Below are 25,563 nucleotides of genomic sequence, written 5' to 3'. Positions count from 1 at the left end.
CGCCATGACGCCACGTAGGCGTCACAGGTCGGATTGGCACCGACTTTCATGACGCCTACGTGGCGTCAAAGGTCGGGAAGGGGTTAATATTGGCCTCTGGGCTTGTGTGCCAGTCCTGAGCGTGCCATCTCTCTCACAAATAGTGGGCCATAGAAAGCCTATTTATTTTTTTGGTTGATTTGGGTTCATAATTCTACCTGAAAAAATCAATCAATCAATCAGTGGGAGATTAATATTGGCCTTTGGGCTTGTGTGCCAGTCCTAAGCGTGCCATCTCTCTCTCTCAGATAGTGGGCCATAGAAAGCCTATTTATTATTATTTTTTTTATTGGGTTTATAAATTTTCCCTGGAAAAAAAAAAAATGGGAGATTAATATTGGCCTCTGGGCTTGTGTGCCAGTCCTGAGCGTGCCATCTCTCTCACAAATAGTGGGCCATAGAAAGCCTATTTATTTTTTTGGTTGATTTGGGTTTATAATTCTACCTAAAAAAATCAATCAATCAATCAGTGGGAGAAAAATATTGGCCTCAGGGCTTGTGTGCCACTCCTTACTCCTGTGTGTGCCATCTCTCACTCAGTGGGCCATAGAAAGCCTATTAATTTTTTTGCTTGATTTGGGTTCTAAATTCTACCTGAAAAAATCATTAAATCAATCAGTGGGAGATTAATATTGGCCTTTGGGCTTGTGTGCCAGTCCTAAGCGTGCCATCTCTCTCTCTCTCAGATAGTGGGCCATAGAAAGCCTATTTTTTTTATTATTTTATTGGGTTTATAAATTTTCCCTGGAAAAAAAAAAAAGTGGGAGATTAATATTGGCCTCTGGGCTTGTGTGCCAGTCCTGAGCGTGCCATCTCTCTCACAAATAGTGGGCCATAGAAAGCCTATTTATTTTTTTGGTTGATTTGGGTTCATAATTCTACCTGAAAAAATCAATCAATCAATCAGTGGGAGATTAATATTGGCCTTTGGGCTTGTGTGCCAGTCCTAAGCGTGCCATCTCTCTCTCTCAGATAGTGGGCCATAGAAAGCCTATTTATTATTATTTTTTTTATTGGGTTTATAAATTTTCCCTGGAAAAAAAAAAAAAATGGGAGATTAATATTGGCCTCTGGGCTTGTGTGCCAGTCCTGAGCGTGCCATCTCTCTCACAAATAGTGGGCCATAGAAAGCCTATTAATTTTTTTGCTTGATTTGGGTTCCAAAATCTACCAAAAAAAATCACTAAATCAATCAGTGGGAGATTAATATTGGCCTCTGGGCTTGTGTGCCACTCCTGACTCCTGTGAGCGTCATCTGTCACTCAGTGGGCCCTAGAAAGCCTATTTTTTGTTTTATTTGTTTTCTAAATTCTCCCTGAAAAAATCATTTTATTTTCTTTGGTTTCTAAATTATTCCTGAAAAAAATCATTTTTTTTGTATTTTTTTTTCTCTAAAGTCTCCCTGAAAAAAAAAAAAAAATCTGTGGGAGATTCATATTGCCCCTTCTGCTTGTGTGCCAGTCTTGACTCCTGGGTGTGCCATCTCTCTCTCTCTCCCCAATTGTGGGCCATAGAAAGCCTATAAATTAATAAATAAATTTTTTTGCTTGATTTGGGTTCCAAAATCTACCAAAAATAATCACTAAATCAATCAGTGGGAGATTAATATTGGCCTCTGGGCTTGTCTGCCACTCCTGACTCCTGTGTGCGTCATCTGTCACTCAGTGGGCCCTAGAAAGCCTATTTTTTGTTTTATTTGTTTTCTAAATTCTCCCTGAAAAAATCATTTTATTTTCTTTGGTTTCTAAATTATTCCTGAAAAAAATCATTTTTTTTGTATTTTTTTTTCTCTAAAGTCTCCCTGAAAAAAAAAAAAAAAAAAAATCTGTGGGAGATTCATATTGCCCCTTCTGCTTGTGTGCCAGTCTTGACTCCTGGGTGTGCCATCTCTCTCTCTCTCCCCAATTGTGGGCCATAGAAAGCCTATTAATTTTTTTGCTTGATTTGGGTTCCAAAATCTACCAAAAAAAATAACTAAATCAATCAGTGGGAGATTAATATTGGCCTCTGGGCTTGTGTGCCACTCCTTACTCCTGTGTGCGTCATCTGTCACTCAGTGGGCCCTAGAAGCCTATTTTTTGTTTTATTTGTTTTCTAAATTCTCCCTGAAACAATCATTTTATTTTCTTTGGTTTCTAAATTATTCCTGAAAAAAATCATTTTTTTTGTATTTTTTTTTCTCTCAAATCTCCCTGAAAAAAAAAAAAAAAAAATCTGTGGGAGATTCATATTGCCCCTTCTGCTTGTGTGCCAGTCTTGACTCCTGGGTGTGCCATCTCTCTCTCTCTCCCCAATTGTGGGCCATAGAAAACCTATTAATTTTTTTGCTTGATTTGGGTTCCAAAATCTACCAAAAAAAAATCACTAAATCAATCAGTGGGAGATTAATATTGGCCTCTGGGCTTGTGTGCCACTCCTGACTCCTGTGTGCGTCATCTGTCACTCAGTGGGCCCTAGAAAGCCTATTTTTTGTTTTATTTGTTTTCTAAATTCTCCCTGAAACAATCATTTTATTTTCTTTGGTTTCTAAATTATTCCTGAAAAAAATCATTTTTTTTGTATTTTTTTTTCTCTCAAGTCTCCCTGAAAAAAAAAAAAAAAAAAAAATCTGTGGGAGATTCATATTGCCCCTTCTGCTTGTGTGCCAGTCTTGACTCCTGGGTGTGCCATCTCTCTCTCTCTCCCCAATTGTGGGCCATAGAAAGCCTATTAATTTTTTTGCTTGATTTGGGTTCCAAAATCTACCAAAAAAAATAACTAAATCAATCAGTGGGAGATTAATATTGGCCTCTGGGCTTGTGTGCCACTCCTGACTCCTGTGTGCCTCATCTGTCACTCAGTGGGCCCTAGAAAGCCTATTTTTTGTTTTATTTGTTTTCTAAATTCTCCCTGAAACAATCATTTTATTTTCTTTGGTTTCTAAATTATTCCTGAAAAAAATCATTTTTTTTGTATTTTTTTTTCTCTCAAGTCTCCCTGAAAAAAAAAAAAAAAAAAAATCTGTGGGAGATTCATATTGCCCCTTCTGCTTGTGTGCCAGTCTTGACTCCTGGGTGTGCCATCTCTCTCTCTCTCCCCAATTGTGGGCCATAGAAAGCCTATTAATTTTTTTGCTTGATTTGGGTTCCAAAATCTACCAAAAAAAATAACTAAATCAATCGGTGGGAGATTAATATTGGCCTCTGGGCTTGTGTGCCACTCCTGACTCCTGTGTGCTTCCTCTCTCACTCAGTGGGCCCTACAAAGCCTTTTTTTTTTTTTTTTTCCTTAATTCTCCCTGAAACAATCATTTCATTTTATTTGTTTTATAAATTCTTCTGTAAAAAATAATTTTTTTTAAATTTTTTTTTTTTCTGAAGTCTCCCTTTTAAAAAAAACAAACACAAATCAGTGGGAGATAAATATTTACATTTGCGCTTCAGTGACAGTCCTGCGTGTGTGCCATCTCATTTGTTGCCAACAACAACAGAGTGTAACATTGTGGCTGATTTTCGTTGTGGTCTCACCCACCTGTAAAGGGGTAGCTAAATCATACTGAAGTTATAGCTCACCGTGTAAGTTGTGTGACAGCAACAAATACCGTTCGTTTGGTAACGTTTTTAAAACAATGAGGAAGTCTGGTGGAAGAGGTCGTGGCCGGGGGCGTTCATTGTCAGCTGGTAATGAGGGTAGTGGTAGTGGTGGAGCATCAGGTGGTCGTGGGAAAAAAAATATTGCACCTAAGTCTGGAGCTGTGGAGCCAGGTTCGTCGTCTGGCTACACAAGGCCTCGAACCCTCCCTTTTCTGGGAGTAGGAAAACCGCTTTTAAAGCCGGAGCATCAAGAGCAAGTTTTGGCTTATCTTGCTGACTCAGCCTCTAGCTCTTTTGCCTCCTCTCGTGAAACTGGTAAAAGTAAAAGCAGCGCGTCGTTAGTGGATGTTCACGGTCAGGGACAAGTCGCTTCCTTGTCCTCTTCAGCAAAAACAACAACAGAGAAGAATGCAGCAGGCGACACAACGGGTTACTCCATGGAGCTCTTTACACATACCGTCCCTGGCTTAGAAAGTGAAGCAGTTAACAGTCCATGCCCATTACAAGTTGAATCTGACATGGAGTGCACTGATGCACAGCCACAGCCAGACTACTATGCTGGTCCTTTGACTCAGACCACAACATTGCCCTCGCAGGGTGCTGATCAAGAATCAGACCCTGATGAGACTATGTTGCCCCATCACGAACGCTATACCACCGACCGACACGGTGACACAGACGAAGTTGCACACGAGCTACAAGAAGAGGTAATAGATGACCCAGTTCTTGACCCCGATTGGCAGCCATTGGGGGAACAGGGTGCAGGCGGCAGCAGTTCTGAAGCGGAGGAGGAGGGGCCGCAGCAGGCATCAACATCGCAACAGGTTCCATCTGCCGGGCCCGTATCTTGGCCAAAACGCGTGGCAAAGTCAAAACCTGTTGGAGGACAGCGTGGCCATCCGGTTAAAGCTCAGTCTGCAATGCCTGAAAAGGTATCCGATGCTAGAAAGAGTGCAGTCTGGCATTTTTTTAAACAACATCCAATTGATCAGCACAAAGTAATCTGTCAAAAATGTTCAACTACCTTAAGCAGAGGGCAGAATCTGAAAAGTCTCAATACAAGTTGCATGCATAGACATTTAACCACCATGCATTTGCAAGCTTGGACTAACTACCAAACGTCCCTTAAGGTTGTAGCACCCTCGGCCAATGAAGCTACTCATTAACGCAACATCCCTTCCGGCAGTGTAGGGCCACCATTTTCTGCACCACCTGCAGTATCTGTGCAGGTTTCTTTGCCAGGCCAAAGCAGTCAGGGTATCTCCAGTTTCGTAGTAGGAAACACTGCATCTAGGGCACCGGCGGCAACAATACCATCTCCCACCGTCTCTCAGTCTGCCATGTCCACCGGCACCCCCGCTAGTTCCACGATCTCCAGCTCTCCAGTCCAGCTCACCCTACATGAGACTATGGTTAGAAAAAGGAAGTACTTAGCCTCGCATCCGCGTACACAGGGTTTGAACGCCCACATAGCTAGACTAATCTCGTTAGAGATGATGCCCTACTGGTTAGTTGAAAGCGAAGCTTTCAAAGACCTGATGGACTACGCTGTACCACGCTACGAGCTACCCAGTCGACACTTTTTTTCCAGAAAAGCCATCCCAGCCCTCCACCAGCATGTTAAAGAGCGCATCGGCACAAAGGTGCACCTGACAACAGATGCATGGACCAGTAGGCATGGCCAGGGACGTTACGTGTCCATCACGGCACACTGGGTAAATGTGGTGGATTCAGGGTCCACAGGGGACAGCAAGTTTGGGACAGTTCTGCCTAGCCCACGGTCTAGGAAACAGTTGGCTGTAGCCGTTCGCACCCCCTCCTCCTCCTCCTCCTCGTCCTCCTGCAGAAGCGAGAGCTCGTCCACAGACCGCAGTCGCACAACCACTCCATCCGCAGCTGCCACTGTTGCACACCAGGTCTCCCATTATGGGGCAGCTACTGGCAAACGTCAGCAGGCTGTATTGGCTATGAAGTGTTTGGGCGACAACAGACACACCGCGGAAGTTCTGTCCGAGTTCTTGCAGCAAGAAACGCAGTCGTGGCTGGGCACTGTAGATCTTGAGGCAGGCAAGGTAGTGAGTGATAACGGAAGGAATTTCATGGCTGCCATCTCCCTTTCCCAACTGAAACACATTCCTTGCCTGGCTCACACCTTAAACCTGGTGGTGCAGTGCTTCCTGAAAAGTTATCCGGGGTTATCCGACCTGCTCCTCAAAGTGCGTGGACTTTGCGCACATATCCGCCGTTCGCCTGTACACTCCAGCCGTATGCAGACCTATCAGCGTTCTTTGAACCTTCCCCAGCATCGCCTAATCATAGACGTTGTTACAAGGTGGAACTCAACACTGCACATGCTTCAGAGACTGTGCGAACAGAGGCGGGCTGTTATGTTTTTGTGGGAGGATACACATACACGGGCAGGCAGTAGGATGGCAGACATGGAGTTGTCAGGTGTGCAGTGGTCGAAGATTCAAGACATGTGTCAAGTCCTTCAGTATTTTGAGGAATGCACACGGCTGGTTAGTGCAGACAACGCCATAATAAGCATGAGCATCCCCCTAATGTGTCTGCTGATGCAAAGTTTGACGCACATAAAGGATCAGGCGTCTGCACCAGAGGAAGAGGAAAGCCTTGATGACAGTCAGCCATTGTCTGGTCAGGGCAGTGTACAGGACGAGGTAGCGGGCGAAGAGGAGGTGGAGGATGAGGAGGATGATGGGGATGAGTATATTTTTAATGAGGAAGCTTTCCCGGGGTCATTGGAAATTGGTGGCGTGGCAAGGGCGGGTTCTGGTTTTTTGAGGGACACAAGTGACGTAGATTTGCCTGCAACTGCCCCACAACCAAGCACAACCGCAGATTTGACAACTGGAACTTTGGCCCACATGGCGGATTATGCCTTGCGTATCCTCAAAAGGGACACACGCATTACAAAAATGATGAACGATGACGATTACTGGTTGGCCTGCCTCCTTGATCCTCGCTATAAAGGCAAATTGCAAAATATTATGCCACATGAGAACTTGGAACTAATATTAGCAACAAAACAATCAACTCTTGTTGACCGTTTGCTTCTGGCATTCCCTGCACACAGCGCCCGTGATCGTTCTCACACGAGCTCCAGGGACCAGCAGACCAGAGGTGTTAGAGGGGCAGAAATCAGAAGTGGCGTTGGCCAGAGGGGTTTTCTGACCAGGTTGTGGAGTGATTTTGCTATGACCGCAGACAGGACAGGTACTGCAGCATCAATTCAAAGTGACAGGAGACAACATTTGTCCAGTATGGTTACAAACTATTTTTCATCCCTTATCGACGTTCTCCCTCAACCGTCATTCCCATTTGATTACTGGGCATCCAAATTAGACACCTGGCCAGAATTGGCAGAATATGCATTGCAGGAGCTTGCTTGCCCGGCAGCTAGTGTCCTATCAGAAAGAGTATTCAGTGCTGCAGGTTCAATACTAACTGAAAAAAGGACTCGTCTGGCTACCCAAAATGTAGATGATCTAACCTTCATTAAAATGAACCACAACTGGATTTCGAAATCTTTTGCCCCACCTTGCCCGGCTGACACCTAACTTTCCTATGAAAAGGTCTTGCCTGTGGACTCTTCTGAATGACTTTTCCAATCTCGTAATTTTCTGCACCTGATTGTCCAGCATACGACATGTTTACTCCTAACAAAATGGCCAAACTCCCCACACGGGGCCGTGGTATCGCCACTTTGCGCCAGCACCCGTGAGAGTGCTGTTTGTCTGAAGAGGTGGGTGTGCCCGCTTTTGGTCGACGGCACTGCCACTGGGTCCCTCATAGTACAATAAAGTGTCTCTGGCGGTGGTGGTGCGCACCCAACGTCAGACACACCATTGTAATATGAGGGGCCCTGGGCCTGTACCGCCGGCCACAAGACAGTTCCCCCCCCCCAGCTCAAACAGTGCTCTACCACTAGCAAAATTATCTCTCACAGCTTCACCAATGTTTAGTCTATGCGCTGACATCCTTCAATGCCTGGCACTGACAATACCATTGTTTTGACATTTTTGTTATGTTAGGCCTTCGAAGCCTGTCTGCGGTCCGTTCTTTCTACAACTACTACACTGACCAGGCCACTGCTGGCCGTGTTCCCCTGGAACCAATTTAAACTTGCGTACAGCCAGCCCAATTTTGTTATGTTAGGCCTTCTTAGCCTGTCTGCCGTCACTCCTTCCACTAGACTTCCACTGACCAGACCACTGTTGCCCGTGTACCCCTGGAACCAATTTTAAATTGCCAACAGCCAAATGTTATTATGTTAGGCCTTTGATGCCTGTCTGCCGTCACTCCTTCCACTAGACTTCCACTGACCAGACCACTGTTGCCCGTGTACCCCTGGAACCAATTTTAAATTGCCAACAGCCCAATGTTATGATGTTAGGCCTTTGATGCCTGTCTGCCGTCACTCCTTCCACTAGGCCTCCACTGACCTGTCTACTGCTGCCCGTGTTCCCATGGAACCAATTGTAAATTGCCTACAGCCAGCCCATTTTATTACGTTAGGCCTTCGAAGCCTGTCTGCGGTCCCTCCTTCCACTAGGCCTCCACTTACCTGTCTACTGCTGCCCGTGTACCCCTTGAACCAACATCATAAAATAAAAAAAAAAGTATTTTGCTTATAAAAAAGAAAATACTGGTGAGATATCAAATGCAGACATTTTAACATTAAAAACAAACACACAACTAAAATCTGGTACAGTACTAAAAATGGCCACCAGCTACAATTACTTTCTCCTGCAAGTAGTTAACTGAGAGGTTTTTTAAATTGAAAACACAGATATGGCATCCACCGAGTGTTGTCCTGTCGCGTCTTCTTTATATTATTGCCGAGAAGATGCAAAACAATGAAAATAATAAAATCATTAATTACCAAAATAATAGAGAAAGTCAACACCACATTGCAAATAAACATTCATTCCAAATAAAGAAGCAGGGCGCGTCCGAGGGTGAGTATATACCTAATAAGAATATAATCACCCTCGGACGCGCAATGCTTATTTCCAACAGCCTTCCTTCCTAAGAATCAGCCCTTCCGTGGTGTAGAGAGACGTTGTGTTACACTCCAAGGTGTTCCCCAGGTTGCCTTTCCTGAGCTTCGATCTTCCGGCTCTCGTTTAGTAGTTGTTGGAAACTACGCTGCATTAGGCCTTCAAATTGGGTATGGGGTGTAGAGAGATGGTGTGTTCCACTCCAAGGTGTTCCCCAGGTTGCCTTTCCTGAGCTTCGATCTTCCGGCTCTCGTTTAGTAGTTCTTGGAAACTACACTGCATTAGGCCTTCAAATTGGGTATGGGGTGTAGAGAGAGGGTGTGTTACACTCCAAGGTGTTCCCCAGGTTGCCTTTCCTGAGCTTCGATCTTCATGCTCTCGTTTAGTAGTTGTCGGAAACTACGCTGCATTAGGCCTACAAATTGGGTATGGGGTGTAGAGAGAGGGTTTGTTACACTCCAAGGTGTTCCCCAGGTTGCCTTTCCTGAGCTTCGATCTTCCAGCTCTCGTTTAGTAGTTGTTGGAAACTACGCTGCATTAGGCCTTCAAATTGGGTATGGGGTGTAGAGAGAGGGTGTGTTACACTCCAAGGTGTTCCCCAGGTTGCCTTTCCTGAGCTTCGATCTTCCGGCTCTCGTTTAGTAGTTCTTGGAAACTACACTGCATTAGGCCTTCAAATTGGGTATGGGGTGTAGAGAGAGGGTGTGTTACACTCCAAGGTGTTCCCCAGGTTGCCTTTCCTGAGCTTCGATCTTCCGGCTCTCGTTTAGTAGTTCTTGGAAACTACACTGCATTAGGCCTACAAATTGGGTATGGGGTGGAGAGAGATGGTGTGTTACACTCCAAGGTGTTCCCCAGGTTTCCTTGCCATTGCTTCGGTCTTCCGACTCTCGTTTAGTAGTTGTAGAAAAGTACACTGCATTAGGCCTACAAAATGGGTATGGGGTGGAGAGAGATGGTGTGTTACACTCCAAGGTGTTCCCCAGGTTGCCTTTCCTGAGCTTCTATCTTCAGACTCTCATTAAATTGTGGTTAAATGGAACAACTGCATTTGGCGTACTAGTTGGTTTGGGGCCTACTATCGGTGTCTGCCACTCCTTGCTGTTCTCCTGGTTTCCTGTCCTGAAATTCCATTTTCAGGCTCTCGTTAAGTAGTTGTTAATGTTAGACTGCATTTGGCCTACTAGTTGGGTTGGGGCCTACTATCGGTGTCTGCCACTCCTTGCTGTTCTCCTCCACTGAACAAAGCTGTGCCGCCTGTTTACTACGGTTGCCAATTTTGAACTGCATTTCGACTACTTACTGATTTGGCCCTACTCTCTGTGTCAGCCTCTCATTCCAGTTGTCCTCCACTGCAATGCCCCCTGGTTATTCCTGTGTTACCAATTTTGAACTGCATTTAGCCCACTTTATTCTTTGGGCCTATATCTGTGTTTCCACTTCATCGTGCCCATTGCCCAGCCAGTGATAGATGAGTCTGCTGGTACATTGACCCATAACGCAACATTCCCCGTGCATGCTACACAACAACATTGTGACCCTGCTGAAAGTCAGGTTGCTCTTCCCGCATACCATACCACCTTACACGGGGACAAAGAGGAAGGTGCAGATGAAAGTGCAGGTTCCTTCATCAGGTGGGGGGAGGAATACTAGTTGGCGACGTCACTGGCACAGGGCCTCTCATAGTACGCAAAAGTGTTGCTGCCGGTGGGAGGCGCCCCCGCCGTGCAAACACACCGCTGTACTTTGAGGGGCCCTGTGCCAGTGCCAATGCCAACAAGTGGGCCCCCCCTGCTTGCTCAGGATCACAGCACTTGCAAAGTTGAAATACTTACCTTGTGGGAATAAAAGGACTAGAAATAGGAAAAACCCAATGTGGCTAAACAAAGAAGTAAGACAGGCAATTAACAGTAAAAAGAAAGCATTTGCACTACTAAAGCAGGATGGCACCATTGAAGCTCTAAAAAACTATAGGGAGAAAAATACTTTATCTAAAAAACTAATTAAAGCTGCCAAAAAGGAAACAGAGAAGCACATTGCTAAGGAGAGTAAAACTAATCCCAAACTGTTCTTCAACTATATCAATAGTAAAAGAATAAAAACTGAAAATGTAGGCCCCTTAAAAAATAGTGAGGAAAGAATGGTTGTAGATGACAAGGAAAAAGCTAACATATTAAACACCTTCTTCTCCACGGTATTCATGGTGGAAAATGAAATGCTAGGTGAAATCCCAAGAAACAATGAAAACCCTATATTAAGGGTCACCAATCTAACCCAAGAAGAGGTGCGAAACCGGCTAAATAAGATTAAAATAGATAAATCTCCGGGTCCGGATGGCATACACCCACGAGTACTAAGAGAACTAAGTAATGTAATAGATAAACCATTATTTCTTATTTTTAGTGACTCTATAGCGACAGGGTCTGTTCCGCAGGACTGGCGCATAGCAAATGTGGTGCCAATATTCAAAAAGGGCTCTAAAAGTGAACCTGGAAATTATAGGCCAGTAAGTCTAACCTCTATTGTTGGTAAAATATTTGAAGGGTTTCTGAGGGATGTTATTCTGGATTATCTCAATGAGAATAACTGTTTAACTCCATATCAGCATGGGTTTATGAGAAATCGCTCCTGTCAAACCAATCTAATCAGTTTTTATGAAGAGGTAAGCTATAGGCTGGACCACGGTGAGTCATTGGACGTGGTATATCTCGATTTTTCCAAAGTGTTTGATACCGTGCCGCACAAGAGGTTGGTACACAAAATGAGAATGCTTGGTCTGGGGGAAAATGTGTGTAAATGGGTTAGTAACTGGCTTAGTGATAGAAAGCAGAGGGTGGTTATAAATGGTATAGTCTCTAACTGGGTCGCTGTGACCAGTGGGGTACCGCAGGGGTCAGTATTGGGACCTGTTCTCTTCAACATATTCATTAATGATCTGGTAGAAGGTTTACACAGTAAAATATCGATATTTGCAGATGATACAAAACTATGTAAAGCAGTTAATACAAGAGAAGATAGTATTCTGCTACAGATGGATCTGGATAAGTTGGAAACTTGGGCTGAAAGGTGGCAGATGAGGTTTAACAATGATAAATGTAAGGTTATACACATGGGAAGAGGGAATCAATATCACCATTACACACTGAACGGGAAACCACTGGGTAAATCTGACAGGGAGAAGGACTTGGGGATCCTAGTTAATGATAAACTTACCTGGAGCAGCCAGTGCCAGGCAGCAGCTGCCAAGGCAAACAGGATCATGGGGTGCATTAAAAGAGGTCTGGATACACATGATGAGAGCATTATACTGCCTCTGTACAAATCCCTAGTTAGACCGCACATGGAGTACTGTGTCCAGTTTTGGGCACCGGTGCTCAGGAAGGATATAATGGAACTAGAGAGAGTACAAAGGAGGGCAACAAAATTAATAAAGGGGATGGGAGAACTACAATACCCAGATAGATTAGCGAAATTAGGATTATTTAGTCTAGAAAAAAGACGACTGAGGGGCGATCTAATAACCATGTATAAGTATATAAGGGGACAATACAAATATCTCGCTGAGGATCTGTTTATACCAAGGAAGGTGACGGGCACAAGGGGGCATTCTTTGCGTCTGGAGGAGAGAAGGTTTTTCCACCAACATAGAAGAGGATTCTTTACTGTTAGGGCAGTGAGAATCTGGAATTGCTTGCCTGAGGAGGTGGTGATGGCGAACTCAGTCGAGGGGTTCAAGAGAGGCCTGGATGTCTTCCTGGAGCAGAACAATATTGTATCATACAATTATTAGGTTCTGTAGAAGGACGTAGATCTGGGTATTTATTATGATGGAATATAGGCTGAACTGGATGGACAAATGTCTTTTTTCGGCCTTACTAACTATGTTACTATGTTACTATGTTACTATGTTACCTCTCGCTGCTCCACTGCCGTGACGTGGTCCAGATTTCCTGGGCCCACTAATTACTTGAACCAGCCCTACCCCACACAACTTTAACCAAATGACCCCCAATTTCAAATGCCTTCCAATTATTATAAGGTAAATTACGCTTGACAAGCTTCATTAAGAAGAATGGATGGTTTTGACTTTCAAATGGGCACTCTAGGTGTTTTCCTGGCCCCCACTCACTGCCGACTATGCTGCCCCATTGACTTGCATTGGGTTTCGTGTTTCGGTCGATCCCGACTTTTCGCCATAATCGGCCGATTTCACTCGACCCGACTTTTGAGATAGTCGGGTTTCGCGAAACCCGGCTCGACTCTAAAAAAGTCAAGGTCGCTCAACTCTAGTTACGAGTATAGCAAGTCCAAATATTTCACTACTCGCTCATCCCTAGACCACAACCTATTATACACCTATATGTCATAGGTTGTGCAGGGGTTACTAATATTAAAAGATGCATTTGGAGGAGATGAACTGTCTTTCAACCTCCCCAAAAAGAGATCATTTTTTACTGATGAGGAACTTCAAATTATGTATAAAAGCAAAAGATTCACTATTGTATGACCTGTCGATAAATGTGAAAATGTTGACAGCTTTATCAAATCACTTTTGCATAACATCTGTCCCTGGCTTTAATAATTTCTTTTCTATTGAAAAGAAAGATGAAGTGTATCATTTGGAAATATGTGATAGTATTAGTAGAAAATGGATCAGGAACCTAGTTCTCAAAAAATATCAATATTTGTTTTGGATCTAAAAACTAAGATGGGTGATTAAAAGTTAATTTCGAAATCATTGTTGATATGAAGTTCCCAGGAAATATTATTACATTTTCCTTACTAAAGCTGCCAGATTTCTAGAGTAAGTATAGATAGAACTTGAGTTTTGAAATACTGAGATCTTTTATAATGGTAAACCAGACTTCAAGCCGCCCAAGGGACATAGTTGTTTTACACACTAAATATTTAGGCAGCGTGCGTGTATTGTGCAGATCTCAACTAGACACTTATGTTTTCAGAGTTGCTAGGTTTTATACAGAACTATTTCTTCCTCACATCCTGCTATGGTGAAAAAGGACTTGAAATAAAAGTTTTTTTAAATTAATCTCTGGTTTGGGGCCATGTTTAAGATTATACCTGATAAACAAAAATCCAGCTATGGGCTATAAGCAAACCTTCATTTTAATTTCTAATTAAAAGAAAGATGAAAAGCCTGTGTGATCAATATCTGTAACCATTTAGAAATAGTAGTCACAATTACATATTGCTTCTAATAAAATATAATCTGTGAGATCAAAATTGGAAAACTCACTTTATAGCTACAAAGAGCGTTCTGACACATACATAAATGCCTAATACATAGAGACCCCCATCTATGGTTGCACTAGGCCAGTAAACCACCATGGCTTCCCTGGGTGTCAGGTGCTGCTAATATATCTTTCCAAGCAATATCAAGTCATTTTACTTCCTATTTGGATTGGATAGCTACCGTATATACTTGAGTATAAGCCGAGGATTTCAGCCCATTTTTTTAGGCTGAAATTGCCCCTCTAGGCTTATACTCGAGTCATTCCCAGGGGTCAGCAGGGGAGGGGGAACGGCAGCTGTCTAGTAATACTCACCTGCTCCTGGTGTGGTCCCTGGACGTCCCTGGTTCTCCGGGCGCTGACAGCTTCTTCCTGTATTGAGCTGTCACATGGTTCCACTCATTACAGTGATGAATTTGGACTCAACTCCACTCCCAAAGGGGTGGAGCTGCATATTCATTACTGTAATGAGCGGTACCATGAGACTGCTCTATACAGGAAGAAGCTGCCGGTGCCCTGAGAACCAGGGACGTGCAGGGACCATGCCAGGAGCAGGTGAGTATGACCGGGGGCAGCACAACCAAGGAGTTGTGAGCACAGAGCCATCATCTGAAGGTGAGTTAAGTGTTTGTTATTTTATCATGTGTCTTCGAACAGCACAGGGGGGCATGTGTCTTCCAGAAGCACAGGGGGGGGGGGCATGTGTCTTCCAGCAGCACAGGGGGGGCATGTGTCTTCCAGCAGCACAGGGGGGTATGTGTCTGCCAGCAGCACAGGGGGGGCATGTGTCTTCCAGCAGCACAGGGGGGGGCATGTGTTGTGAATTCCACTCTTGGGCTCCCTCCGGTGGTTGTAAGTGGCACTTTTGTGAGTTCTGCTCTTGGGCTCCCTCTTGTGGTTTCTAGTGGTATGGCTGCTCCTTGGAGTTAGCTGTCATCAGCTGCCTCCACTTATCGTCTCTTCTGCTTGGCTATTTAGGTCTGGCTCGTTCTTCAGCCAGTGCCACTTGTAAATGGTTCCTGGTTGGATTCACATCTCTTTGGAGTTCCCTGTTATCCTGACCAGTTCAGCTAAGCTAAGTTTTTGCTTGCCCTTTTCTGTCCATAGATTGTGGACTTATCCATTCTGTGCTTTCTATGTTTGTCCAGCTTATCAGTGTGAATTAATTCTGTCTTGCTGGAAGCTCTGGGAGGCAGATTTGCCCTCCACACCTTTAGTCAGGTGTGGAGATTTTTTGTAAACTCTGCGTGGATTTTTGTAGTGTTTTATACTGACCGCACAGTATTCCATCCTGTCCTATCTATTTAGTTAGACTGGCCTCCTGTGCTCATCCTGGTTTCATTCTGTGTATGTCTTTTCCCTCTCCACTCACAGTCATTATTTGTGGGGGGCTAATCTATCCTTTGGGGATTTTCTCTGAGGCAAGATAGCTTTCCTGCTTCAATCTTTAGGGGTAGTTAGCTCTTAGGCTGTGACGAGATGCCTAGGGAGAGTTAGGAGCATTCCACGGCTACTTCTAGTGTTGTGTTGAGCTTAGGGACTGCGGTCAGTACAGTTACCACTTCCTTCAGAGCTCGTTCCATGTTGCTCCTAGACCACCGTATCATAACAGGCATGTGTCTTCCAGCAGCACAGGGGGGCATGTGTCTTCCAGCAGCACAGGGGGGCATGTGTCTGCCAGCAGCACAGGGGGGGATGTGTCTTCCAGCAGCACAGGGGGCATGTGTCTTCCAGCAGCACGGGGGGCATGTGTCTGCCAGCAGCACAGGGGGGGCAAGTGTCTGCCAGCAGCATGGGGGGGCATGTGTCTGCCAGCAGCACAGGGGGGGGCATGTGTCTGCCAGCAGCACAGGGGGGCATGTGTCTGCCAGCAGCACGGGGGGCATGTGTCTGCCAGCAGGACGGGGTGGCCTGTACCTGCCAGCAGCACTGTGGGGCATATTGTGACCGGGGGGCATGTCCCTGCCAGCAGCAGCACGAGGGGACATATTGTGACCAGGGGGGCATGTGCCTGCCAGCACAGGGGAGCATATAGTGACCCGGGGGCGTGTGCCTGCCAGCAGCACAAGGGGGCATATAGTGACCTGGGGGGGATGTGCCTGACAGCAGCACAGGAGGGCATGTGCCAGCACAAGGGTGGGGGTTATATAGATACCAGGATGAGGGACATATGATTTGTAAGACGGATACTGGTATTATAAGACAGACCCCCATTTAACATAAAAAAATATTTTTTTCTCTTTTTCTTCACCAAATTTGTGGGTGCGTCTTATGGTCCAGTGCGTCTTATAGTCTGAAAAATATGTTAAGTGACAACACTGTAAATATTGAGTCTTTACATAAACTTGATGTATTGGTCAATAAAAGTGTAAAAACTTATGAAATGCTGATAATTGCACTTCAGTAACCATAGAAACCTCTGACTAAAAGATCTAAAATACTGAAGCAGCAAACTATGTGAAAATCAGTGTTAGTGTAAAACCTTTGGCTATTACTGTACTCAAGGGCCCAGTCAGACATTCATTTAAATTGGCCAGAGATCGGACCGCAAAGAACGGCCGACCTGAGTGTGACAGCTTCATGTATTTCTATGCAGATATCATGCCCTGGGTGGAGAGAGCCACCAGCCAGTCCAGGCATTGTATTCCAATCTCCACACGATTTATACAGCCTTCTGACTACGCTCTTAAGATGTTGTCCAGTCACAGAAAAAAGCCTGCAGTCAGTCTGTGATTGCAGAACTCTGAATCATTATAGTGAGTGATGTGCACACTGTCACGATTCCCCTGTACTCCCTGTGCAAGTTGACAGTCACATGACCATAAGTATGCGATTTACAGACTTACGGTTATCTGCCCACTAGACTCTCCTCTAGAACATTGAGATGCTAAAGACAGTCTAGTTGGCATTTATCTGATAGTATACAAATTTCATAAATGTAGTCACATGACTGCCCTCCTGTGCAAGGTATACAGTGGAGTCGTGACAGTGAAAGCATTGCACACTGACCCAATTCATTAGTTAGCAATCAGATAGAGAAATTGCAGTCTTTTCTTATGAGGAACCCGTCGAAGCACCTGTTAGGTGCGAAACGGCCGTCGTTCAGTTTCCACATGTCCTTGCTAATACACACCCCCGAGCCTGAAGATGTTATTCTGATAATAAAATAGCCTGCAAAGAAGATTGGTGAGTGCTGCCGCATTTCTTTTTGCCTACTTTTCTTATGAGACCAGACAGCCCCTTTATATTTACATGTATTGTATCAGTAGGGGCTAAAGGCTAAAATCATTTTGGAAAAAATATTGCTTAAATAGAGCTATGCATTTTTTTTTTGTTAAGATTCTCAAGAATTTTTTTTCCCATATTTGAAATATTTTTGTGGTTTTAAGCTAAAGGTCCACTGCTTTTATATTGATAACATAGGTATAGTAGAGGTAATAAATATCAGATGAGAGGGGATTTGACATCCGGCACCTTCGCTGATCAGCTGTCATCATCTGGATAATGAATAATACTGGATAATAGATCCTATTCGCTGCTCCTATTCGCTGCAGTCACCAGCTGTGGCCACTAAACACTGTATATAGCGGTGACACTCCTGTCTGTACTCTGGTTACATCTGGCTGTCCCTGGAGGTCATCAATATCAAATAATGGACAACCCCTTTAAGTAGATGCAAGATTAAAATTTGGCAACAAGTGTTGTTATATGGGTACAGGTACAATAAAAATGTAAAACACATTTCCCTAAGACCCCATATAGTGGCACATTGAGGACCTTTATGTGAGATGGACCTTTAGCCATACATACACCATTTTCCTTTACCTATACACAGTGGCGTAACTTGAAACTCATGGACCCCGATGTGAAAGCTCCAACGGGGCCCCCAACTATTTTAAATCTTTAATAGCAATAGTCTTTTTCTATAGGCCAAAGGGACTTTTCGGGCCCCCTAGGCTTCAGGGCCCGGGTGCGATTGCAACCCCTGCACCTGATATGCCGTTATACTGATTACAATGATACCTTAGTTGATGAAATCCTTCTTGTGGTTCTTGTGTCATCTTTATTTTCAGTTTTGAGTTAAAGGGAATCTGTCACCTCAAATTTGTGGGCTATGTAAATGCCCAGTGTCTAGTCCGATGGGCGGTGTTTCGTCTTCTTTTCTCCACCCCATCCTTCCCCGCTGTCCGCAATATTTTTGTGAATTTGAGTAGGTGTCCTCCATAGTTCGCGTGTGTGCAATGCAATCTTGCCTCGCGCATGCGCAGTATGCTTTGCCCAACTAATGTATAATGTATAATGTTCTTCTGTCAACTCCACTGTCATGTCAACTATGTAATTCTTTTATGATTTTTATGATTTGATTTAAGTTGTGCTGCTGTGATACCATAATTTTCCACGGGATCAATAAAGTGTATCGTATCGTATCGTAACTATGGGCCAAGCCGAAAAGCATTACTGCGCGTGCGCCGGCGCTGTATGTCGCGTAACACAGTAAAATACTTCCGGGACATAGCGCGCCGACACATATGCAGTAATGCTTTTCGGCTTTGACCGCAGTTGGGCAAAGCATACTGTGCATGCGCGAGGCAAGATTGCATTGCACACATGCGAACTATGGAGGACACCTACTCAAATTCACGAAAATATTGCGGACAGCCGGGAAGGATGGGGTGGAGGAAAAAAAAGAAAAAACGCCCGTCGGACCGGACACTGGGCATTTACATAGCCCGCCAATTTGAGGTGACAGATTCCCTTTAATGATATGCTCATGCTCTGGGGCGGCCTGTGAGGGGTTCTGCATGTAGTGCTCTATTAGATATTTATACTGCAGATTGCTGACAGGTCGCTGATACCTCACTGACCTGCCCCCTAGTTTACATAATGAATATCTGTACATACCGAAAAAAAAAACAGCCGTGGCACCTGCGCTGTCGCATAATCGCATGATTACTGTGTTAATGATAAATGTGCTTGAGGTTATCCTGATAGTATAAACAAAATGCATTTGAAAATGGTGCCCGCCGCGCCTGCGCAGTAGCAGCTATCGGTTCCCTTTAATAGCTCATCATATTGCTCAATTCCATTTGCTTGGAGGTCGTAGTGGCCCCCTTACGTTATGGGCCCCTGTGCAGCCAGTTGCACCAATGATATTTCACCCCTTGATATATATCGTCAACATGTATAATGAATACAAAGTAAATTATAAGTACGGTACATTATTATTTTATATGCAAATAGAAACATTTTGGGAAAGTTATAATACTTGAAATAATGGCTCTAATACATAATAAACTGCAGACTAAGTCATGAGATAGGACTTGGGGGTCTGATAAGACAGCCATGACATTAGCGGCAGTACCACTGCTGCTGGGTGTGATGATGAGACCTACCTTTTGCAGGGCACCAAGCTCTTTCTCTCCTCCAAGATCCGGATACGTTGCATTTTAGCATCATAACTGACAATGGCCCTGGTGTTTCTACCAGTGTTGTGATCATACACCACCGTCCTGCCCTCCCACTGCAAGGGTGCCTGGCATGGCGTAGTGGGTACTGCTACAGACAAGCCTTTAGTATTTACATGGATGATCGCTGTGAGCAGCAGAAGGGCCTTCATTATGAAGCTGCATAAGCTTTGTACTTGTCCTTTCTCCATCATTCCCTCTTCCAGTCAGCTGATTTACCCTCCCCCTCCCTTCTCGGGTTTTACTGACTATCTGCAGGAGGAGGGACACACAGTGAATACAGTGATGTATTATGCCCTGATCACAGGCTAGAAGAGAACACCACTATTGTATCAGTTCATGAGCAGATAAAAGTAAGCGTACATGGAAACATGCTCTTAAGAAGACGCAGACTATGTTTATGTTATATTGTAACGTATTAAAATTAAGTTATTCTTTATCTGCACGTTGTGGAATATATTTACATTCAATATAACTTTTTTTGTCAGTGGTGCAATCCCTCCTAGGGCTGTAGTTTGATGTGCCTCCTGTATAGGTGCCTCCATTTTCTCAATTTTTGCTTTAATATATACAGCTTTGGCAAAAATTAAGAGACCACTGCAAAATGTTCAGTTTGTCTGATTTTTCTCTCTATAAGTATATTTTTGAGTAAAAATGTAAATTGTTTTTTTATTCTATAAACTTCTGACAACATGTCTCAGAATTTCCAAGCAATACATTTTGTATTTATTTTCTGAAAAGGAGAATGGTCAAAATTACACAAAAAAAGTGCTTTCAGTCCTCAAATAATGCAAAGAAAACAAGTTCATAATCTTTTAGAAACAACAATACTAATGTTTTAACTCAGCAAGAGTTCAGAAATCAATATTTTGTGGAATAACCATGATTTTTAATCACAGCTTTCATGCGTCTTGGCATGCTATCCACCATGTTTCACACTGCTTCTGGGCAAAAATGTAAGCAGTTCTTTGTTTGATGGCTTGTGACTATCCATCATCCTCTTGATTACATTTCATAGGTTTTCAATGGCGTTCAGGTCTGGAGATTGGGCTGCCCATGATAGGGTTTTGATGTGGTGGTCTCTTTTATTTTTTGCCAGAGCTGTATATATACCATATATAGTCGAGTATAAGCCGACCCGAGTATAAGCCGAGACCCCTAATTTTGTCACAAAAAACTTGGAAAACTTAATGACTCGAGTATAAGCCTAGGGTGGGAAATGCAGCAGCTATTGGTAAATTTCAAAAATAAAAATAGATACCAATAAAAGTAAAATTAATTGAGACATCGGTAGGTTAAATGTTTTTGAATATCCATATTGAATCAGGAGCCCCATATAATGCTCCACACAAAATACACCCCATATAATGCTCCATAAAGTTTATGATGGGCCCCATAAGATGCTCCATACAAGATACTCCCCATATAATGCTCCATAAAGTTTATGATGGGCCCCATAAGATGCTTCATACAAAAATATGCCCCATATAATGCTACACAAAGGTTGATTATGGCCCCATAAGATGCTCCATAGGAACATTTGCCCCCATACAATGCTGCATAAAGGTTGATTGATGCTCCATAGAAACATTTGCCGCATATAATGCTGCACAAAGGTTGATTATGGCCCCATAAGATGCTCCATCTAAACATTTGCCCCATATAATGCTGCACAAAGGTTGATTATGGCTCCATAAGATGCTCTATAGAAACATTTGACCCATATCATGCTGCACAAAGGTTGATTATGGCCCCATAAGATGCTCCATAGAATATTATGCCCCATATGCTGAGCAGGCGGTCTCACCGGCACTTGAGATATTCACCTGTCTCCTTTCCAAAGCCGTGCACCGCTGTGTCTTCCATGTCTCTGCAGCGATGACGTGGTTAGTGCGCGCCTTCTGACCTGAACGTCTCAGCCAGAGGATGTGAAAGATGGAGCCCGGCAATGGAATGGGGACAAGTGAATATCGCAATGCTCACCCTCCCCGTCATGCTCACCTTCCGGGCACGGTCCCTGGCAGCTTCTCCGATGGTCTCTGGCACCGGCAGATTGTTCCTGTGTTCAGCGGTCAAAAGCTACCGCTCATTAAAGTAATGAATATGCGCTCCACCCCTATGGGAGTGGAGTCACATCCATATTCATTACTTTAATGAGTGGTACCACGTGACCGCTGAACATAGGAAGAGCTGCCTGCACCGGAGACCATTGGAGAAGCAGGGACATGCAGAGATCGCTCCAGGAGCAGGTGAGTATGATGTGAAAGCTGTCACTCCCCCTCCCCCACCACCCCCCTGGGACAATGACTCGAGTATAAGCCGAGAGGGGCCCTTTTAGCCTAAAAAAATGGGCTGAAAATCTCGGTTTATACTCGAGTAGATGTAAGGAGGTTAAGCACAAGAAGAGTCTGGGGGCGGTTACCTTCTTGGCTCTATGCCTGGAACCATTGTGCTGTTCTACAGGTTCCCTAGGGGGCAGACTTAGACACTGGGACAGGAAGGAAACAGGGCCGAGAGCGGGAAAGGCACGCGCGCAAGGAACAGAGCAGCGTGAGCAGCGGTCAGAGCAGGGTGCAGCTGCGCTCCGGGAGAGAGAGGGCTCCCAGTCAGAGGACAAATGCAGGGAGATTGCCCAGAAAGACTGCATCTCGTGAGTACATGAAAGTGGACTCTGCTGTGACTGGAGAGGGGCGCTTTGAGACCCGTGTAGAGACAATGGCCCGTGTAGAGACTGCAACCCCCTGGTACCCGCGGTATCAGTACAGAGACTGTGACCCCTGGAACCCACGGTATCTGTGCAGAGCCCCTGATTCATGGTGAGAGACTTAACAGTGCAGAGCCCCTGATTCCTTGTGAGAGACTTAATAATAGACTGACCATCGTTTTCCCGGGATAGGCTGTGCTGCAAAGTCTAAAGACTCGGAGCCTGTGCATATCACAATAACTCCCGAAACCCCAGGCAGCGGGCTCCTAGAGACTACTCAGCCCACGGACAACAGAGGGATGACATGTGCCGCTGTTTCTCAGCGCCTACGTTGGAGATGACGGCACTTCAAGCAAGTCCTCATCAGACTGATAAGTGTTCTTTTCTCAAGAAATCCTGCTTACTTCTGTTACACTGTTTGACTCCCATATTTTTGCACTGTTTTATTGCTAGTTATATTCCATAGCATCCTCCCTGCGAGGAGAACCTGATTCCTGTTATTAAACCCCTCAACTGTTGGTCTGTCTGTTCCGTGGTGACATACTCAGTACCTGCATACTATTACACTGATACGGTACATATATTTGCCCATAGGGGAACAGGTGTATCTCTTGGTGGGCCCCTATGCATCCCTGTGGGCACCCCCATCCTCCTATTTGAGTGGTACAATTCACTACATACAGACAAAGGCAGCATCTCATCATTTATTTAACAAACTGCTTAGTGTATTAGTATATACATTTTTGGATAGGGGTAATGTAATGCTTGCAGCTGAACAGTTAGCCCCCCAAGAGTCAATATTACTGGTGAGACCTTGGTAGTGCAGTCTGCCCTGACACTGTATATATTGTGAGGGGAATCATATAAAAGAGTCATTACGTGTCCACCAGGATTCGCATAGAAACATGCTAAACCTGCTGGAGAGCATTGTAATTACAGCCGCTTATTACATATGACATAAGTGAAGGAAATAATTATTGGATCCCTTGCTGATTTTGTAAGTTTGCCCAATGACAAAGACATGTGTCACGGGGCATCCGCGACAGAGAGGTTCCAGAGAACCGCAGCACTCTGGCCCTCGTTCACACACGATGAACAGAAGCTATTCTTCTGAATTCTGACCTGGCTGTCTTTTGCCAGCAGGGCAGGAGTTATACCTTGTTGCTAAAGTTGCTGAGGGCTTGGACTCTCAGCTGAATTGGTTTTCGCAATCTCCTCTCCTATATAGACTCAGCCTTGACTACAAATGTTGTCAGTGATCAGTTCTGCTGCCTGGCTTGGAGGTTGAAGGAGCAAAAAATATTGAAGCCAGCATATTAAACAAATAATATTAATAGAGTAGGGTGGACCTCAGAGAAATAGAATATGCTGTATGGATAAATGGGGGCCAGCTACCAAACAACATGTGCTAAACAAAAAAGAAAAGAAACAGGCAGCCATATGGTCCCATAAAAAATAACTCTTTATTGAAATACATTAAAAATACATTAAAAACACCAGACAAAGAACAGGGGTACAAGAGGGGATGAAAGTACGCTCCAAATGGCAATGAAAAGCAGGCCTGAGAGCCAATCCACAGACCGTGCTGCTATAGTGGCGTAATGTTACAAGACACTTTCCCCATACCACATAATAAATAGTCAATAATCAGATATATACAGGGCAAGTGCCCTCGCATGGGAAGTATAGCATATAGTATCAATATATCAACATACCCACAGCAGGCACCACGGATCCAAGGAGCAGACAAGCAGGCCCGGCCCCGACACGCGTTTAGGAGCAAACAGCTCCTTCATCAGGGGTGGCCATAGTCACTTTGGCGCACATATTTATGCGCCGCCGGCAGGAACCGGGAAATGATGCCAGAAACTCCCCCATTGCGCCATGCAGTCACTCCAGCCAGCGCGCGCCACCTCCAACATGGCCGCCGGCACCGGAAACACGTGGGGCCCCACGTGACCCATGCCGGACGGCAGTACGGGGCGCGCGCACTGACTAGTGACACCGGCGCATGCGCACACGACAGCAGGGCACAGCGCCGCCATATTGGAATAGGGACTGGGCAAGGGCAAAGGCGCAAGGCGCACAAATCAAAGCATATAATGCACAGATGCCCAGGAATACAGAAATGCTATGCGTAAGTCCATACGGAAACAATATTAGTGACATTTGATTAATAGTCATAGAAGACTTAAGAGGGAAAAGACGCGGAACCCGCATCAGGCATGTGGATAGAATGATAATCAATGAAAATAAATACATAACATATGGAAGTATGAAAACAATGTACATACCCGTATGCATACAAAAAATGTACATATGTGCATATACACAGAGCACATCTAAACACAATATACAGACACTGGACAAGTCCTTGAGGGGAAATATGTGTCATTGCGGCTATTAGCTGCGGTGATGTGAGCTCAAAGGTATGCTCCAGCACCGATAGTGCTGAGAGAGTTATTAGGCCAATCCAGGGACAGGTTTTATGAGCATTCATAAGAGATGGGTGGGAATAGCTGCTCACATATCCCAACCCCAGGGGTGTGGTTTGGCCAATAAAATGGAGGCCGAAAGTCTCATTCAGTGTCTGTGGGTGGAGGTATGGAGACCTTCAGTGTGTATGTACTAAAGACACTGACCTGAGTGGGCGGACCCGCAGTACTATATGGACTGTTTATTTTTCTGTTTGCTTTTTCACTTTGTGTTGGAAAAAGCTGTTTGCTTGTTTTGTATCCAGAGCGGTTTATGCAGTTTTAATAAACTTGCTTGGACATTTCAGTAATACAACTTCCTCTGCCTACCTCAACCGCAGCCGAGTGAGTACCGAACCCTACAATTGGTGCTGGAAGCATGGACACAAATTCCAAGAGGCAGTGTGACTGCCAATACGGCACGTGCTGGGGGAAAGCGGCTACAGGAGGTAAATCGGACAGCATAGAGGAGCTTGAAAGGATTTGGTCCAGGTTCAACAACAGCAACAGCTCGCTAGTCAACAGCAGCCAATGGTGCAATAATAAACTAATAAGCTGTTGGCACAGCAGATACAATGTAGGGAGGAGAGCCAAACTTGCGGTCTCTCTTGTGTGTCTGGGACGGAACTGTTGGGGCTGTTACCAGTGTTTCAGGGGGAAGAGATTTTGGACCGGAGCAGTTCAGGTCACCTGACTGTTGGGAGTGGGTCTGACATTAATAGCTGTCTGAGCGGGAAGACGGGACACTTGGTGGGGAACGAGCTTGTGAGCAGTAAGACAGTTGACTCCCTCTTGAAGGACCCACGCCAGCTAGCTGTGTCTATATCCCCGGCTAGCAAGACTGGCGACACATTCTACCCTCAGCCGAAAGAGACATCCCTACCGGGTAGTGACCAGGATAGAGTCCATACCTTGGCTCTGTTCACCACTGCGGAGGCACTGCTTAGTCCTATTCTTGCAGTGCTTGCTAAGGACCGGCCCATGCTGTGGCTGTATCCGCTGGACTATGTGCTTCTACTGCGGTCTTGCCTACTGAAAT

General features: G+C 44.8%; 1 protein-coding gene across 3 annotated transcripts in view; it reads right to left on the bottom strand.

The window, feature by feature from the left end:
* Positions 1–19,577, bottom strand: part of EPDR1 (ependymin related 1) — a 134,786-nt gene extending 115,209 nt beyond the window's left edge. Inside the window, exon 1 of one of the 3 annotated variants that reach the window (XR_011314011.1) lies at positions 19,275–19,577. Coding sequence is in view for 1 of the 3 variants with exons in the window: in XM_069730243.1 (XP_069586344.1) it covers positions 19,275–19,540 (266 nt within the window). In the remaining 2 variants the exon portion in view is untranslated. The remainder of the gene's footprint in view (positions 1–19,274) is intronic. The other 2 variants (XR_011314010.1, XM_069730243.1) reach the window with 2 other exon arrangements.
* Positions 19,578–25,563: the final 5,986 nt, after the last annotated feature.

Source organism: Ranitomeya imitator, chromosome 6 (genome assembly GCF_032444005.1).
Source record: "Ranitomeya imitator isolate aRanImi1 chromosome 6, aRanImi1.pri, whole genome shotgun sequence".
In the NCBI taxonomy this organism is placed as follows: domain Eukaryota; kingdom Metazoa; phylum Chordata; class Amphibia; order Anura; family Dendrobatidae; genus Ranitomeya; species Ranitomeya imitator.
The sequence above is the reverse complement of the archived record's forward strand: the minus strand, read 5'-3'. Positions and strand labels throughout refer to the sequence as shown.